The sequence below is a fragment of the Solanum tuberosum genome, unplaced genomic scaffold, assembly GCF_000226075.1.
Source record: "Solanum tuberosum cultivar DM 1-3 516 R44 unplaced genomic scaffold, SolTub_3.0 scf00062, whole genome shotgun sequence".
Taxonomy (NCBI): domain Eukaryota; kingdom Viridiplantae; phylum Streptophyta; class Magnoliopsida; order Solanales; family Solanaceae; genus Solanum; species Solanum tuberosum.
The window spans coordinates 539,332-558,308 of record NW_006238987.1 but is presented as its reverse complement, the minus strand read 5'-3'; the positions used below and the strand labels follow the sequence as shown (position 1 = coordinate 558,308).

General features: G+C 33.9%; 2 protein-coding genes across 3 annotated transcripts; one reads left to right on the top strand and one right to left on the bottom strand.

Annotated features, from left to right (window-relative positions):
* Positions 1–802: 802 nt before the first annotated feature.
* On the bottom strand, positions 803–3,481 carry LOC102582947 (probable inactive receptor kinase At2g26730). Its single transcript, XM_006345126.2, has 2 exons — positions 2,230–3,481; positions 803–1,553 (listed from the first exon to the last, which is right to left on the bottom strand). Exons 1-2 carry the CDS (start codon positions 3,479–3,481, stop codon positions 973–975), a joined length of 1,833 nt encoding a protein of 610 aa, XP_006345188.1. The 3' UTR covers positions 803–972.
* A 7,015-nt stretch (positions 3,482–10,496) lies between these two features.
* Positions 10,497–18,977, top strand: LOC102588549 (rac-like GTP-binding protein 3). 2 transcript variants are annotated; one of them, XM_006344971.2, is made up of 9 exons: positions 10,497–10,739; positions 10,842–10,972; positions 11,574–11,661; positions 11,817–11,926; positions 12,007–12,070; positions 15,243–15,307; positions 15,392–15,457; positions 17,037–17,131; positions 18,629–18,977. In XM_006344971.2, exons 2-9 carry the CDS (start codon positions 10,868–10,870, stop codon positions 18,666–18,668), a joined length of 633 nt encoding a protein of 210 aa, XP_006345033.1. In that variant the 5' UTR covers positions 10,497–10,739; positions 10,842–10,867; the 3' UTR covers positions 18,669–18,977. The 2 variants fall into 2 exon arrangements, with proteins under 2 accessions (XP_006345033.1, XP_006345032.1); XM_006344970.2 differs by having other exon boundaries at positions 10,498–10,728.

Here is an 18,977-nt window from a genome sequence, read left to right as displayed (position 1 = left end):
TTTTAAATTCCAAGTTATGAATTCAGTTTTTTTTTTTTTTTAAATAAATATAAAACTTGATGTCAAGTTTTATTTTTTTATTGACAAGACTTGTCATGTTAAATTTTGTAAGGAAAAATAAAAAGTAATGCTTGAAGTAAAGAGATCGTTTGTACCACTTGAAAAGATTATATAAAAGAATAGTTAGTTACTACATTATGTGTATTTGTAAAAGAAATATGTAGTCTGTAGATATGTGACGCCTTAGGATATATACCTTGTTTATGAACTGTGATTTGCTCATTTGATAAGATTGTATAAGAGTTGGAAAAAATTTTGGTAGTTTTTCATAATTATGGGGAAGTCCATACAAAATTTCAACTTCAAATCAGGATTTCAAATTACAATTTAAAATCATCTCCAAATGACCCTAAGTCTTACTGGAAATTTTCAAAGGTCATTAGGTTATCTAGAACTAGAAGAAACAGTTCACAAAATAATGACTTATGAGCTGAGTAGTTGTGGAAATATTTGCTCTCAATCTAGCCAGATTCCATGTCTAGTGAGTGATTCACATTTCACACATATCTGATTTGTAATTCTACAGGACAACTGTTAAACTTAATGCAAATAACTAGTGTTAAAATATACTTATTAGTGATGTGCTATAGAAAGCCAAAAAAAATTCAAGTTTTGAAAAGGATGTAGACTCCATGATTTGAGCTTCTCCTATAACTTTGATAAAATCTTAATTGAAAAAGTATTTTTGTTCTTAACAATTTACCTTATCATGTACCAGATCAATCGAATCGTCTCATGTCATCCTGAATAAACACAAGAAAGCAAAAGAATATTTGTTCTTAACAATTTACCAGAGTGATTTGTGAAGCTCTGTAGCCAAATCAAATGATAGAGCATTTCTCCAAACAAAAAAAAGTATAAATAGGAAATTTTGCATCCAGGCTTTTGGATTGGAGCCCTGTGTTTGATTTGTTAGCTGAACGCAGACACGGATTTCTCTTCATCTTCCTTAATAGAATTGATGATGAACGCAACTTCCTTCATGTTAGGCCTTGCATCTGGTGATGTATTTATGCATTTGAGAGCTACATGCAACAGATTGATCATTCTTTCTTCATTTGTACCATCTGTAATAAGGGACTTGTCGAAAACTTCACCAGTCCATTCCGCTCTAACTACTGAATTTACCCACCTAGACAAATCATATCCACTAGCCTGAACAGGCTTCCCTGTGAGCAATTCAAGAAGAATCACTCCAAAACTATAAACATCCATCTTGAAGGTGTTACGTGTAGTAATTGCAACTGAATCATCTTCTCTGATGCTATGATCACTTTGAGCAACAAATGACTGGTCTTGATTGTTGGGCATTAGACCATACTCGCTGATACAGGCTTCCATGTCATCGTTCAGCATAATGTTGGTGGATTTCATGTTTCCATGAGGAATATTGTCATTCTGAAGGCCTTCATGCATGAATGCTAAGGCCTCTGCGACACTGGCTGCAATAGCTAATCTGCTCGCCCACTCGAAAACTTTACTGCCCTGAGATGCTGAAATGAACAGTTATGCAGTAACTTTACCTTTCCATGTTCATTCTCAAAGAATAATAGACAAACTAGTTACTACTTGATTATTTTTAAGAGTTTAAGGTCTATTCACTGACTGCGTAAAAGATACTTATACGATTAGATCACTTGTATGGTAACTAATTATAGGTAATTGACTTGCTATTATAGGTTAGCTTTGTATTGCCAATGTAAATACCTAAAATCCTATAAGCTGATATGTTGACATTATCTTTTGAACTAGGTTCAGAATCAGAAGTTAGATTCCAATGAAAACATGACTATATCTTGCTGCCCAAACTAATAATACTAATTAGTAAAGTTTCTTTCTTACTTAATCAACCGACAACAATGTTGCTCGGACTTTTCAAAAATGTCATACAGGTGTGTGTCGGATCCTCCAAAAGTAATGCATTATTGGAGGATCTGACACAGGTGTGGCAACATTTTGGAGTCAAAGCAACGTAGACCGACAAAATACTTAAAAAGATTTTGACTTAGCTAGACCCTGGATCTGGAAATTGAACTATAGTTCTATCTAACATATTCCTTTACTGATATCAATTCTTGATAGTTCTTACAGGAAGGCCTATTACTCATGTATCATTCTATGGCTTGAAATTCAAGTGAGAATAATTAAGTTTGCACTAATAAAACTTACTATGGAGATGCTTGAATAGACTGCCATTCTGTTGGTACTTGTAAACTGTTAGCTTCTCTTGTTTGGAACTATAGAAGGCAACAAGGGGCAACACATGAGGATGCTTCATTCTATGTATTCTCTGCATCCTCTTCTTGAAATCGTATTTCGAAATATTCCAACCACTGATCCTCTTTACTACCAATGTCACTCCATCAACATTGACCTTGAAAACACTTCCATGTTTTCCTTTCTCAATCAATTCAGCTGGAGCTCGAAGCAAGTCCTCGAATCTCAATTTATTAGCCAGAGGACTTGAAAGGATTTCAAATGATGCTGAGAGCATAGAGTTTTCGGGACTAGATGTTATTGAATATTCTGACCTATTTTTAGGAGTCTTTGTAACACCAGAAGAGCTAATAGTCTTGTTGTGATCCATTGGAGTACTATTGCTCTTTTTCTTCCTTATGCACTTAAAAAGCTTCCATACAAGTAGAAGTATGATAATCAGCCCAAGAATAGCATAGCCAAGATAAATAAAGTATGAAACTTTTTTCTCCTTATCAACTGGATGGGGAGGTGGCGGTGGCGAGGGTGGACATATGCTTGGCAATGGCACTCCACATAATCCAGGATTACCCAAAAAACTGCTGGAACTAAACTGGTCCTTGACATCAGGTATTGGACCAGTTAAATTATTGTATGAGACATTGAATTCTACAAGATTGGAAAAATCAAATTCTGGTATCTGCCCTGTTAGCTGATTTCTTTCAGCCAAAAAAGTTATCAGCCCTGAGATTCTTGACATATCCGGTATCTGCCCCGAGAAGGCATTGTCTGAAATTACAAACCTTTTCAAATTGCTCAACCGCGAAAGAGAGCTTGGTAAGTTGCTTGATAATTTGTTGCCACGCAGATAAAAATGTGTGAGACGTCTGCAGTTTGATATTTCTTGAGGTAATGTTCCAACAATTTCGTTTTCGTTCAAGCTCAGTACAGCAAGGGAAGTAGCCTCACAGACAAAAGAAGCATCAAGAATTCCAGTGAGATTCTTCTGATCAAGAACAATATTTTTTACATGTTGGTTTCTTGAATCACAAGTTATCCCTTCCCATTTGTTGGTACATGGATCAGATGATAAATCCCATCCAAAGTTTACTTCTTTTGAAATGTTACCAAGTGATATCTTGTTCATAAACTTAACTAATGCTCGTCTCACTTCCAGAGTTTCTGAACCTGCAAGTACTAGCAACATCTGAAAGATAATACTCATGATTACCCATCTTGTACTCGGAATCATTGCTCGTGTGAAGAAGTTAAAATCTCTACTTCTTCACCGCGTAAATTCATAAAATGATTGGGTAATTATCTATCTGCAACAAGCAGAATGCTAACAAAGTAGTACTATGATTTATGAAATAAGATATAGCTAAAGCTAAAACGGCCAATTGGCACATTATGCTAAGACAAGGTCGATGTAGTGCAGAACAAAAAAACAGATGATGTAACAAAAATGGTGACTGAAGGAGAAAAAGGCATTAAAATATTGAAGAGCTAGGCCGGCAAAACTGTCAAAGATTTGCATGATTTCTCCTTCTAAGTTAGTTTCTATTTGGATATACTGCTACAGATATATTAAGAATGTTCCAAATGGTCCTTTTTTATACATCACTCTAAATTCCAAAACTACATTATTCTATGACCTTCAGAGGAACAATGTGTATAAAATTCTAATCTAGATACTACTGTTTCAAACTTTGTCGAAATTCGCTATATGTAAGGTGAAAATTTCTTGTTTGATCCTCGTACTTCAAATCTAGCCAAACAAATTGAAAGGAAGTAGCATTTTAAAGTATTCAATTACACCTAATAGAAGTGTGAGTCCATATTGGTTTTAGTTGATAATCTCACATTCTGAAACAGGCTATATTCCAGTATATATAAGAAAAACAGAGAAGTTTTGAAGCATAACATTCAAAACAACCATTGTATATGAAGAAGAAAAGAACAAATTGGTATTCAGCAAAAGCTAGTTTTGAATTACAATTGAACATAAAAGTGATTAATGCATGTCCTAAAACTACAAAAAAGAATGATTTGGGTTCAGCAATACTTAGCCCCTATAGAAGTTACATCTGCCTATTCCAAAAATCCAAAAAACCATAAAAGGTTCAATCAAGATGAGAAATTAAAGAATTACAAAATTGGCTTCATGATGATGTGTTTATGGAGAGAACAAGAGCTTGCAAGGCATGAATTTGCAGCCTTAGATGCATTATGTATTTAGCAGTTTGGAGGAGCAATTGATGAGAAGGCAATTGGCTAGCTCCTGGGATTAGCCTCTGCAGCTTCATCATTTTGTCTTGTTGGTGTTGAAGATTAATATTATTATTATCATTGAAAACATGATAATAGCCCATTCTTGATCTCCTCTTCTTCCCCCTTGTTCTCTTTGTTGTTTTCATGACTACATTACCACCTAGCCTTTTTTTTGATCCCATCTTGATTTTGAGCAATTGCTTTTAATTGGTTCATGCAAACTCAATGAAACAGCTATATAGACATAAAAAGTGCTATAGTATTAATGCAGCTGGCACAACATGTGTCAATTCATTGTTCATGTAATAAACTCTTGCATGTGATGGCTTTGGTGTGACACTTAAGTCGACTCATGTCATATGCCTGGCCTATACTTTAACAGCAACATCTTTTCATTTCTTTTCTCCTCTAAATAAATAAATCTTTCTTTTATATCATCAAACAAGTTAGGTGATCTATAACATAAAACTCCACCAACAATGTGGTGTAATGGATTAGGTCGTTCCTCTTTACTCAGAAATATCAGGTTCGAGCTTTGGCAATGAAAAACTCTAACGTTAGTCAAGCTCCAACCAAAAATAATCATGATAATTACAACAAACATGATATTTGGTAATTAGTCACCATTCAAATTACATTTTGTTTACATCATCAGTATTCTATGTTGAAGTGGATAATGAATAGATAGGAAAATGTGTGATGAGTGATGTCATGTGAGTAGTAATTAAAAGATCAAGTGGCATTTGTGCGCTATGGCACATGCCTTGACAGCTCTCTCAAATCTCATGCCCACCACCACAATTCATTTTCACCATCCATAAACTACAACACTCAACAAAATACTCACAAAGGGTTATATGAGGAAGGAACACATGAACAGTAACAACAATTGGGCTGAACTTGGTACATTAGGCCCAAAAGATCAAGTATTTCATCATAAAATGGCGTGTTTTGACCTTCAAATGAATTAATTTTTAATTTTTGTTTCTTACCGATTAAACTTGTATATAGTAGAACATAATTTTTTTAAGAAAATCAAGTTATATTCAGATATAACTTGTGAATATTACATTACAATAAATAGAAATATAAACTTATGCCTAAAAGAAATTAATGTTACGAAAGACATAAATTAAAAAACAGCACAAATAGGCTAAAAGTGCAAATGACCCGTATTTGATCGTGTGCCATCTAACAAAGACTATGCATTGGGCCCTGTCGTCTTCCTTTCTTTGGTGTTTGGTATTAGCTTTGTAATTTGATTAATTTAGATTGTGTTTCACTTTGAGGATAAAATGTTTTGTATTAAAGATGACTTTATTGATTCTAAGATTTGAATTCGAGACGTCAAATTAAAGATGAAGGACAAGACGAGTATTTATCAATTATCTCTCCATCACAAATTTTAATAGTAAATACAGTATACACAATGGTTTAATTATATACACTACTATTTTATTTGTAAACTAACACACACACTCGCATATATTTGTATTGAAAACAAAAAAAATCGAAGAGAGTTTAATTGACACCACTTCATTAGGAAAATTGCATGTAGAGTTTTTTTTAACGAATATATATTTTGACTTCTTAGTAGTATACTTTTTATACTTAGAATTTTCTTATAAAAATTCTTGCTCCTCCATTGCATGACACCAAAAGAAGGAACAAAAATAGTTTGTGATTGTCAATCTCTTCAATTTCCCTAACAAAATTGTCTACTCTTTCTGTCCCAATTTATGTTGCACTTTTCATTTTTTCGGGAGTCGGAAAGTTTAAGTTTGACCGGGAATTTGCTCATGAAATCTTTAATTTTTTTGAAATGAAATTTATATATTTATAAACTACCTAAAAAGTATGGTAAATCACCATAATTGACAATTCAAAATATTTAAAAGATAGATGAAAAATTTACAATGAAAAATAGACTTGTTTGAATCTCGAAATCCGAAAAATGTCACATAAATATAAATTGAGACGAAGAGAGTACTAATTTAAGCTAATCCATGGAAGGTTTGTCTTTACAATATAGTAATGATAAACTGGTAATTAGTTGATCTAGAAGCTAAGCATAATAAGGACCATTATTTAATTTACGAGTTCCATTTATTGAATATGGCCTAACTTTAGTTTCAATTTCGTCTACCGAAAGAGTCTTATTGCACAAAGTTAATTAACATCACTTTTAGCACTTTTTAAATATTTTGGGCATCATTAATGAAGCCTACTTTTATCATTTTGCTTAATCTTTACTTATGGCACCTCTCACCAACTTAAAAGTGCTCAATAATTTACCTTTGCCTAGACATCACCTTTTTCTTAACCAATAACTAATGCAATACTTAGTTGGCGTGATTAGGAAAAATTAGCCTCAAATCACTAGAAATGGCCACTTACTCTTAAAACAACAATCATTTAGTTTGCGTTAATTCTTTGGTAGCTCTAATTTGTTCCCTCGCCTTCCTTAAAAAGAGAGTATTGAATTTTACTTCACTAATTTTTAATTTAATAAGTTGGTCAAATTTAGGATAATTTGAATTTTAAATTTCTATTAGATAGATACATCAGTTTGTTGAGATATTTTAGTTTGTTTTGAATTCAAATTATGCAGATTTTTATTTTAACTAGGCTATTTAAAGTTTTATTTTATGCTTGATAAAATTATCGAAAGATAAAACAAGAATATGATATTTTTAGTATGAAATAACAAGAAAAATAGTAATAAAAGAAAATAATCCTTACATAATATTTTGTGTATCAACATTCATCGCATAACAATTTATACGTTATTTTTCATGGCATACAAATTTCTTAATTATTATCTTTTGTTGAATAAATGAACTCCACATTATAATCCTACATAACTATACCCTAGTGTGTGGACCAAATGACCCCTTAATAAGAAGAACATCCAATTTAACCCAAAACATAACACAAGAAATAGTTCAATTAAACCAGCCATCACATTTCACTAATCTACCATTCATCTCGTCTTAATACAAACTTACAATAATAATAATAAACTTAATAACTAAGGAATTTTTTTTATGCAAAATTATTTCTTATTTATATCAACAATTAATCTTTCTAGGGTTGTTTGGATAGAAAAAAGATCGTGTATAAGTAAGTGACAAAAATATACCAAGATTTTATGTGGGAAAGTGGTCCTAAATATACCAGTTATTTTAGGATTGGTTATTCTCGAATAACTTATCCCACCATGTATATGAGATAACTTATTTATCACTATGGTATAAATGGTGAATAAGTTATCCCAAACATGACAATCAAACAAGACACAAATTTTTTATTCCATCACTGTTTTCTTATTCTATGACTATTTATTTTTATCTCTCACACCAAACGACCCCTAAATAAGTGATAGTGGTCCCACAAGAATACTCATTCACTAGAAACTTGTGACACTTGACCGCAATATACATGTGCACTTCTTTGTTTTTGTGCAAGTATGTACCAAGCATTTTGTGTTTTCAGTGACCGATAAAATTAGCTGATAAAAATATAATTTATTTAATTTATCTAAATTTGAATTGATTACTAATTTGCTTATTTATATGCTCAATGCATTTCAAACCAATGCATAGTTTTATAGGTATGAATAATTATAAAAGAATAAATAAAGAAATTAAAATTTAGTAAGATTTGTGCGGATTGAGTTATAACATACATTTCATTTAATTTAAGTTTAAGTAACTTTTGAGCAAATTGATAACCGATTTATTTATTAAGTCAACTCATTTTGACCCAATCAAATTCAATTCAATCCGTTTATTTGACACCTTTATTTTTAAATTACTGATTTTTCATTCACATGTTCTTTGTTTTTTGCCTCTCTCTTATATCCCTTTCTTGCTTTTCATCTTTCTTTTTCCTTTTTGGTTTTCCTTCAAACACAAGGATATAGTGGGACTTTTGTACGTCTTTTTGCTAATTTCCACATTTGCCCATAGAAGGGGTTGAAAATGGAGAATATGCTGAACTCAAAAATATATAATTGTGGTTGAAATTTAAAATTCGAGAACTGTATCACATAAATTTGGATAAATATAAGATTATAAATTATTAACACAGCATACTAGCTAGTTGTTACTCGTGAAAAATCTATATAAATTTAAATACAAGCTTAGAGATCCTAGTAAGAATTGAAGAGGCTAATTATCTGACATAAAGTGGTTCATCCAAACCTCAAAACGACAACTCTCTTTTGTAAAACTACATAAAATGGAAAATAGAATTGTCAGTCTCATTACTATTGTGCATTTAATCTCAACTACAGGAATGATTGCCTACAAGCAATAAAAAACCTAAAGGAGTCTAACTACCATAAAAGCAATAAAATAAAGTCTTAACTACCTAACTCGATGCACTTTAAATTACCCATTGAACTCAAAAGCATTGTTCTTTTTTTAACTTCGGTTGTTGCATGGAAGCTACCACAATCTTATGAAATATAGAAAGAAATAAAAAAAATCTTTATTGTCATTAGTTGATTGTTATTGGAGTTAATGTTGCTATAGGTTTGATAGACATTAACAAAGAGTGTTAATTGTCTCTAAAAATACATATTTAACGACAATTAAGCTATTGTTATTAATCAATTGTCGCTAAAGATTATTTTTGGTGTACTGTAAGCACTTCATTTATTATTGCTTAAAAGATGTTCAAATTTCATGTGAACAATTGAGGTGAACAGAGAGAGTTATAGTGATATCATAATATCCAAATCAACTTACATGCACTTTAATTAATTCCATGTATATGCAATATTTGTACTCACTACAATTAATTTCGACACTTAAATCTTATCCCCACAAGTATCAAATAACTTTATCCAATAAAAATCAATCTTTTTGCCTCTATTTATATTGAAATTTGAACCTGCACTTCATAAATCCACTTTCTTAACAACTAAATTATGGTTGCAAATTTAAAACACTACAAATTATCCAACAAATTAATAAAGCTATGCATATAACTAAATAATATCGTTTAACTAATATACATTAATAATGTATTTAAACAACATTTCTAATTGCATACACCCATTCGCCATTCTGTCCAAATTTATTTGTAAAATTATACTGGACAATGAAATGTTATTAATATACGTTAATTAATAATGTAAGTAATTTTTTACTTGTGTCAACCTATAATTTGTCATTTTTTTAGGTTACCAACACATACTTGCTATAAAAGCTACGTGTAATTGACATTTAAGTAGCACGATAGTGTAAAGAGTTTCTTTTATTTCATTGTATCTGTAAAATATTATGATACTAATTTTTATAAATGTTAGGTGTGTTCGAACTAGTAAACCATTTGGATTTTTTATTTGGCTTTTGAGAGATTGGTCTTGCCAATAGTAATTCTTTAAGAATAAAAAAAAGAAGGAAAACCGTTCAATCTTTAAAGCAGCACATGATTTGTCAATCGAGCGTATCAACAAAACCAACTAATGGGGCCTATTCAGCTCGAGTTCGAATTAATCGGGCTCTAATGCAAGTATTGAAGAGAAGTATTGAAAATATTTCTAAATTCGGTGTAAATTATTAGTTTCATTTTGAACCATCGACAAACTTAAAAACACCCCTTAACTTGATTAACTGAATTTAAATACACCCACATCTTTCAACATTAGTGAAATACACCTCTAAATTCTAATCAAGTTTAGAAGTATTTTCAACACTTCTATCAATTTTTTATTAAGAACCCCATTCTCCTACAAGAATTGAGATCACTTGCTATGTCATGTGTCAGATCAAGGGAATAGCTAAATTTAGTTAGTCAAATAAAAAGATGTTTTAAAACTGTCAATAATGCAGAGACGAAATTAATAATCTATGTACCACAATGGAAAAAAAAAAAACAACAAAGACCCACATCTCATCTGTCACTGGACCCATTTTAACTAATCCACTTGAAGGGGTCTCGCCTCTTTTATTGTGGGAAAAGCTATTAATTGCAAACTACTACTCTTCTCAAACAAGAAAAATTAATAAATGTAACAAACGTACCGCAAGACCCACAAGAATTCAATACAAACACCATATCTGCAGTTTTTGGGTATCCAATTTTAGTAATAATAGTATAATACCAAAAATCAAAGTTCCAGTTTTTATATTTTCCAAGAAGATTGAATAAAAAAGGTGACAGCTTTGCTACAGAGAGCCAGTGAATTGAGTAGGAATCATGTGATTTTTGCTCTTTCCTTTCACTAGTCACTAGTCATTAAGTCTTTTTTTCTTGGGGCTAATATTCTTTCTTGGTATTTTTGCTCCATTTGGGGTTTGCAGCTTTTCTTGAGGTTTTTTCATGTTCGATGGCCTCAAGTGCTTCAAGATTCATCAAATGTGTCACGGTTGGTGATGGGGCTGTTGGCAAGACTTGTATGCTTATTTGCTATACCAGTAACAAGTTTCCCACTGTAAGTAGGGACTATTTTTTATTTACTTTCTCTTTTCCCCAAAAGATCCATGTGGGTTTCTTGATATGTGCCTCATTGTTTGTGTTTGATGCCTAGATAAGCAGGATTTTGGTTTTTTATATGTTGGTTTAGCAGCTTTTTCCTTCTTTTTTCTGTTGTTGGTGTTTCTTCTGATTTTTTACTTTAGAATATGCTCTCTTTTTGCCTGAGTTTTTTTTTATAGCTTTATATAACCTATTCTTGAATTGCCTTGTTGGATTGTGTTCTCTTGGTATGCTGCATTCTTGCTTCCACCAGGTCACAAAAGTAAGAGGGTGGGAGTGGGGGAGAAAAATCACCCTAAGGAAAATGTAATGGTCACTTAATCAACTTTGGGGAATGTTAGTAGCTCAGTTGGTTGGTTAACTGAACTTTTACATTGTTGGTGAGGGCTTGATTCCACACCTTGGAATCCCCTCCTCGTTTACCCTTAAAAAAAAGACCTAATCAACTAGAAAGAACTGAATGTTATGGCTAACTTGTGTGATTCAGGAGTATTTGTTGAGTTTCTTTCCTGAGCTTGAACTTCAGTTTTCTGAGTGGTTGTATCTGTTCAAACCAGGACTATGTTCCAACAGTGTTTGACAACTTCAGTGCCAATGTGGTTGTTGAAGGGACCACAGTAAATTTAGGTCTTTGGGATACTGCAGGTAAAACATATTTTTAATTACAGCTGATTTGTTACAATATGATTTCTTATTTTGCCTCCTCAAAGTCAAGCAGTAACATCCTGTAATAATCATTTCCTAATCCTTTAAGGAGGCAAAGGAATTCTGATTTCTCTGTCCTCTGATCATCTTTATAGGACAAGAAGATTACAACAGATTAAGGCCACTGAGCTACCGAGGAGCAGATGTTTTTGTCCTAGCGTTCTCCTTGGTTAGTCGTGCAAGCTATGAAAACATACTTAAGAAGGTAATTTCTGTTGAAAACTGTGAACTTTGTGAGTTTGTATCAAATGTATTTAAGATTGCTGAAAGCCCATTTTTGGTCAGTGGATTCCCGAACTTCAGCATTATGCTCCTGGAATTCCGGTGGTATTAGCTGGCACCAAACTTGGTAAGTATTTAACATGTTCCCTGAATTAGCAATTATAACAAATGCTGATTCTTGAATGTAACTGCTTCAGTTTAACGTCACTTTGTTCTATGATGTGCTTGCTAAAATGCTGACATGTCTACTTATAAAAAAGCAAATATAAAATGTTAATGTGTTGAATGTAGCTGTACTTTGTAGTTTTCAGAGTTTATAGTCGCTAATATTGTATTCAAAAGTGTAAATAACTTAAGGGGATTGCACGATGGAGGTAAAAAGACACGAATACAGTATAACTTAAGGGGATTGCATGACCGGAGGGAGGTCTAGAGATGGAACTGGGGGAGTATTTCTACGGAAGCCATGCTCTGTGCATCAAAATGGTCACTATAACTTTGTACTCCCAAAAAATGCGGCTATAACTTTTCTGCCTCAAGTGTTCTCAGGTACAACAGTAAAGTGGCAACTAGGAGGAAAGTCACCTAATTAGTAATTTTCACATTTTGCATTTGTATGATAAACCTTCTTCGAGTTGCACTCACTACATATTTTCACAATATTGTACTTGCTACTCCAGATGGGGCACCATATGCTTCAGTCTATTCAATTTGAAATCCAAAAGCAAAATCCGATGACAAGGATGGAGTATGTTTTAGTATGTGAGGAAATGAGGAGAGATAGATGGCTGCCCAAGCTTCTCAAAATTAAAGAATGTGCCTAGCTACCTAAATATGTATGTAGTAGAGGTCCCTAGGGATTTAGTCTAGTAATAAACTTCACATTCATTTAACTTTTGCAGTAAAGCTTAATAATTAAGATGACAAACATTCAAGCGCAAATGCTAAGGTTGCCCTTAGCTTTTTGAAGGGGAGCCTTGGCATAACTGGTAAAGTTGCTTCCATGTGACCAGGAGGTTATGGGTTCGAGCCATGGAAGCAGCCTCTTGCAGAAATGCAGGGTAAGGCTGCGTACAATAGACCTTGTAGTCCGACCCTTCACCGGACCCAGCGCATAGCGGGAGCTTAGTGTACCGGGCTACCCTTTTTTTTATTAGATGCTGTAATAGATAGCATTCTGGAATCTATGAATGTACCTTGATTTCTTAGGTTTATTCCTTGAAGCTTTTGGTTGCTCTCTGTTTTTTTTAACTGCTCTTTACCCAACTTGATTGTCCTGAGCCACAGATGCATTATTGTTTGTGCCATAATTAACTTGTCTTATAGAATATGTGCTTCAGATATCCATATGAAATCTCTGAACTTGCAATGTATGTAAAATTATTTCTGATTTAACATGCATACTGCAGCTTGTGAAACTAAAATTTCTATAGAAAGCCATCTTTGGATTCTTCTTTTTTTTCCTTTCCTTTTTCCCCGTTCTGGTACATAATAAAGTCTTACCAAATCAAAACATAGCCTTCCCAAGCTATACTTCCCTTTTCCTGTTGTTACTTGTACCCTTAATCTTTTAGTGTTATTATTGCAGGTGTCAAGCAAGTCTTATAATGCCAGATTGCATAGCCTTTGTGATTGTTATCCTAAGACACATTTTACTCTGAAAACCAAATTTACTGAGAGCAACTTCTCCTTCTCTTGCTTCCAAGTTCCCTGCAAATATTTATATTTTCTACTATGTTATAAGAGCCTTGAGTACCACTCCTATAGCTACCATCAAGTACCTCTCCACTACACTATTTCCTTATTAAAAAATAAAATAGATAGACTATTTCACATTAAAAGACCAAGATTTAAGGGCCATAGGTAAAGGTCATGTGCATAGAGGGTTAGGATGGTTGGCAACTCCGTGATTGTGAATATGGTGTTTTTGTACTCGGTGATGGATGCTTTTCAATCTTACCTTAAAAGAAGTGCAATATAAATGTTAATCGTACTTCTATTAGATTGATTAGTGAAGTGTTAATATTTTATGTGTTCTAATTTCAAAATAATCTATAAAAGCAAAGGTAAAGGAGCTGCAGATTTGAATATCACACACGAGAAGGAATTTTATGAAGGAGAGCCTTGGCTTAATAGTAAGAGTTGTCATCGTGTGACTAGGAGGTCACGAGTTTAATCCATGGAATCAGCCTGTTGCAGAAATGAAAGATAAAGTTGTCAACAATTAACCCAATGTAGTCCGACCCTTCCCTGAACCCCGCCCATAATGAAACCTTATTATACCGGGCTGCCCCACAGGAGAAGGAATTTTATAGGCCAAAGAAAAGGTCGCAGAGTCATTTTTTTCAGTATATTCTAGTAGTGGCAGGCTAGTAATCTTAGTACAATGGGAATAATTTAAATACCAAATGTATCTCATGCCCAAGAATTTGTGGTGGTGAAATTTAAAATACATGTTTGGCTGGTAGGTTTAGCAGATTGCAGTTCCTATGATGTTCTCTAATATTTGCTCTCTTTTTTTTATCTCAGTTGATTGACTTTATATTGCTCCCTTTACATTTATTTAAGGTGGAATCTCATTCTAGGGTAGAAAGAAAATTGAACATTAATGTTTATCTAAAAATCATGGTACTTGTTAAGTATTTTCCACATTGTTTGATGGAATGAGTTGTTTCCTTAAATGGTTTTTAGCGATCCTAATTTCATGAGCTAACTTTTAGGGTAAAGTTAGCCCCAATTTCTATTTTATTCACCCGGTATCAGAGTGAAACACATTCTTTTGGTTACTCAATGTTGACATATAGTAAAAAGAGGTTCTTATTCAAATCATTCCACAAACCAAAATCAGGATGAAAAGCAGTCTACTGCGGGACTGGCTAGGGCCCTATATGTCAGACCTAATCATATTCATATCTAGCTGAAACATTATCTTTATATTGACGATGATATTATGGAGGTGGAGACTAAGAGTACTTAGTGCTCTGAAAGTATTTTAGTGGTCAAGTCCCTGTAGCATGTGAGCTTGTTTCCCCTTGGTGGAGCAGAATTTAAGACTACATAGTAGAATGGATTTAGTTTCTTGTGTAGCTATTGTTGTTTGTTTTCATTGAGCATCTTTATGGAACCAATAATCATGGAAGAGCAGTTTGCTGTCAGTAAGTCAGTAGATGACTTTACTATAGTCACGAGTGTCTTATTTGCTGTCTACTTGTGAAATTGGCAAGCTCTGCTCGCAATGTGCAATGTTACTTGATTCTTAGTTATGCATTAAATCTTCTTTCGTCTGGATGATGCTACAGATCTCCGTGAGGATAAGCACTTCTTGGCTGATCATCCTGGATTAGTTCCTGTCACCACTGCGCAGGTCTGGCTCCAATCTGTCAGTTGTATCTTCCTCCTTTGCATAATTTTGAATAAATGGAGGGGATACTGATCTTCTCATATTCAGGGAGAGGAGCTGCGGAAACAAATTGGTGCTGCCTATTATATCGAATGTAGCTCTAAAACACAACAGGTGGGTCAAATTAGTATCATTTCCTAAAAAAATGTTATGCAGTTAAATTGGTGCTTAAACGGTTCCATGAATTAAAGATCGTACGAGTTTGTTTTAAAAAGGTAAAAAAGATTGAAGAATACTTAACAAATTTCAAAAGAAAAAAACATTTTTCAGAAACAAATGTCACCGTGCTACGCATATTAATTGCTTCATTTTCAAATGCCCAAGAATGGGAGGATATTTTTAGTTCTTTGGGTGAGCTGGGAGGATATGCTAGCCTTGTGTTGATTGTGTTTTCTGCTTTGTGGGTGTCAAGTTTGTATCAAATATGTCACTCAAATGCCTATTAGTCAACTACCTATTTAAACATAGGATGAAGATTGAATATCTCTGCCTTGTTCATACTTACATCCATCAAGAATATTGGGTAGATAACCTTTAAAAGGATAGTATTTCCTTCTAGTTTTAGTACTTAAAGCCCCTCAACTTTTAACTATTAGAGGAGAAATTTTCTCGATGCTGTATCAGATCAATCCTTAATTGGGATAGTTGGAAACATTTCTTTTCTGAACTACTGCAACAATCTTGTCAACTTCTTTAAGTATGTGACTGACTATTGTAGGTGTATGTACAATATATTACAGAAGATATTTGTCAAACCTCTACTATTTTTGGTATCATTTTTAATCAACTGACTGGAAATGTTAGGATATGCTTTCCCTATCGGAAGTTCTTTTGGCCACTTTCAGCAGACAATATCATTTTGAGGTTGCAAAAATAATTTTTTCTGATGTCTATTTGCTTTGAACCATTTGGAGTTTAAAATAGTGGTAGTGCATTGTGCATCCAAGTGTAGCCAAGTGGTTAATGAAGTAGGTAGGGCATTGCAATCCACTGGATGCTGGTTGAGTGAAAACTACTTTTAGCTAAAAAGATAAATAGTGGTAGAGCAGACAATGTTGTAGTTTGTGGCAATCTGAAATAGCCATTTACTTTTGTTCAAGCGTTTTGCTATGCCTATTTATCAACTAATACTAAGAAACTTCATTCAGCTACTGTTTTTCATTTCCTGGAGGTATCTGGTTTATCAACTCGAGTCAGTTCAAATATTATTCAGGCTTGTGTTATAACATCCTTTGATTGAATACCAACCTGATATCCAATTCAAGTGAAAAAAAAGAACGATTAGGATGGATAATGAATCTTTAACTCGCATGTGTGTGGGGTTGCTGTTTGCGAATTTCTTGATACAGTAAGGCAACTTCGTCAATGAAGCTTACTCATTGAAAGGGCACATTGGCCTCCCTTATTTTGAAAATTAGGTCAAGACCTTTGAGTTTCCCATTCAAATTTATACCAATTAGGACCAATTTGAAGTATGTAATGTTCCAGATACTGTTTATTTCTATTTCTAACTTGTCTATGTCTAAGAATCCTCTCTTCCACTGGATCCATACTCACGTAGTTTTTCCTCCCACAATTTCTTTTACTGAAGATACAAAGGCACTGCTGTTGGTTGTTTTATGGTTGGCTACTTTTATTTTTATTACTACACTATTTGTAACTGACCACCTTACTTTGCCTATTTGATCTAAAGAATGTGAAAGGTGTATTTGATGCTGCAATCAAGGTCGTCATCAAGCCACCACAAAAGCAAAAGGAGAAGAAAAAACAACGTCGAGGATGTCTCATGTTAGTAACTCTCTTAACCTTCTCTGTTAAAATCAGTTTTTTAGCTTTGGTACCACATAGGAAGGTGCTACATGCCATTTGTTGCATTGATGATGCAAACTTCTCCATTGACATTTTAAGTTGGCATACGGAAACAATAGTTGTGCTATTAATATGGAAACAATAATTGCGCTACTAAATACAGAAAAAATACTTTGTTCAAGCCTCTATGCTTTACCAACGTGTCTCCCAGTGACTAAATAGGTCCTTTCTTAACCAAAAAAAATAAAAATAATATACCCTTGGAACATGTAAATCCAATATACTGATGCATATAAGAAAATTATAAACAAAAAAAAAAACACACCCTTCGGGGTGGCCCAGTGGTTTGAGCTTGGGACTTCCATGTTGGAGGTCTCAAGTTCGAAACCCCTTGCCAGCGAAAGCAAGGGGTTTGCCTTCTGGGTCGAGCTCGTCGCACCAGGCTTGCCTAGTGCGGTTTACCTCTCCTATGTGGTTTGCGAGCTATTGCATAGGAGCGGGGGTTTTATCCTGTGCGCACCCAAAGGGTAGCGGCTGCGGGTTTCCCTTGTCATAAAAAAAAAAACACTATTTTCAATACTCCCTTATAAAAAGCTTGTGACGATTAAAATAACAGTTGCCTTTTGACGTGATCATTACTTTATTTAAAGAAGAAATTACTAGAAAGCGATCTGTTTTTTTTCTTTCCGTTGGTTCTTTCTACTATGTGCAGTGAAATCATTGGTAGAGATGCATCGAGAATTAATGTGAACTCGTACATTTGAAGCGGTACTTTTTTGGGTAGGGGGTTGTGTGGATTGGAATAAAATTTAGGTAGGATAGTGTGCTTCCTTGTCACAGATTGATCAATTCAGTTTTATCATTACAGCTATTGCTGTTGAAGTGTCTGCAGTAGCAACACTCTTCGGTTTATATTCTGATTCTGTTAGCTATTTAGGCCAAGTTACAAAAGCGTTATGTTGTGCTAACTTCGAAAGCATGGATCCAGTCTTCTCTTCTGACCAAAGCTTATTCCTAAAAAAAAAAGGTTAAAATTTCTGCTTCTGGTGAAGTAACAGACACAATGAACTAGAGGGAATACCAGGTCCCATCTAAAGTTTCTGGTTATCCAATCTAATCCCCTTTTATGACAAAAGATCCATTTGACTGTGAAGGCATGTCTGTTTGATTGTGAGTGGATTATAATTCTGTGACTAACTTCTAGAGTTCGAGAGTTCTGGCCTGGTTTTGAGGGATGATGGCCAGTATTGGCAACTTGGCTCTACTAAATGGTGAGACATCTGGCTGGTAACAAAATACTAAGGAGATAACATTTTGATCTCCATTTGCGATGCTTATAGTGTTCATGTAATTCAAACTCATTGTGCGACATTGCCATTGTCTTAGTTTTTGCCTATGCTTTTGTGACCCTCTCGAGTTTTTGCAGTATTTTCCACCGTGTCTGTAATGCTAACTTCTCTCACCTGTTCCCTGCAGGAATGTGATGTGCGGAAGGAAGCTCGTTTGTTTGAAGTGACAACTCAATGTATATACTTCCCATCAATTCGGTCTCTAGCATGATCATATCAGTGGCTTGAGTGCACTGCTTACAAAACTTAGGTTTCTATGAGAACTTTTATGACGAGACTAATGTATTTGTTTACCTGCAGTCCAACTTGTTGCTGGACAGACTTGATTTGTCATTGTAAAAATTTACATCGGATCTAGGTTTATTGCAAGTAGATGCAACTAATTCTGCTGTACCTAATCAGCTGTTTGCCAAAAACTACACCATAGACAGCATGCTAAGTAGACTAGAGTGTGAATGCACAGTATTTTTTTTTCA

What these genes read in the sequence shown, in the direction of transcription:
- LOC102582947 (XM_006345126.2), bottom strand. Translation starts at nt 3,481, where the DNA reads ATGAGTATTATCTTTCAGATGTTGCTAGTACTTGCAGGTTCAGAAACT. An exon ending in TCTATTCAAGCATCTCCATA is followed by an intron (nt 1,554 to 2,229) that starts GTAAGTTTTATT and finishes TGTTCATTTCAG; the next exon opens with CATCTCAGGGCAGTAAAGTT.
- LOC102588549 (XM_006344971.2), top strand. Translation starts at nt 10,868, where the DNA reads ATGGCCTCAAGTGCTTCAAGATTCATCAAATGTGTCACGGTTGGTGAT. An exon ending in CCAGTAACAAGTTTCCCACT is followed by an intron (nt 10,973 to 11,573) that starts GTAAGTAGGGAC and finishes TGTTCAAACCAG; the next exon opens with GACTATGTTCCAACAGTGTT. An exon ending in TTCCTGTCACCACTGCGCAG is followed by an intron (nt 15,308 to 15,391) that starts GTCTGGCTCCAA and finishes TCTCATATTCAG; the next exon opens with GGAGAGGAGCTGCGGAAACA.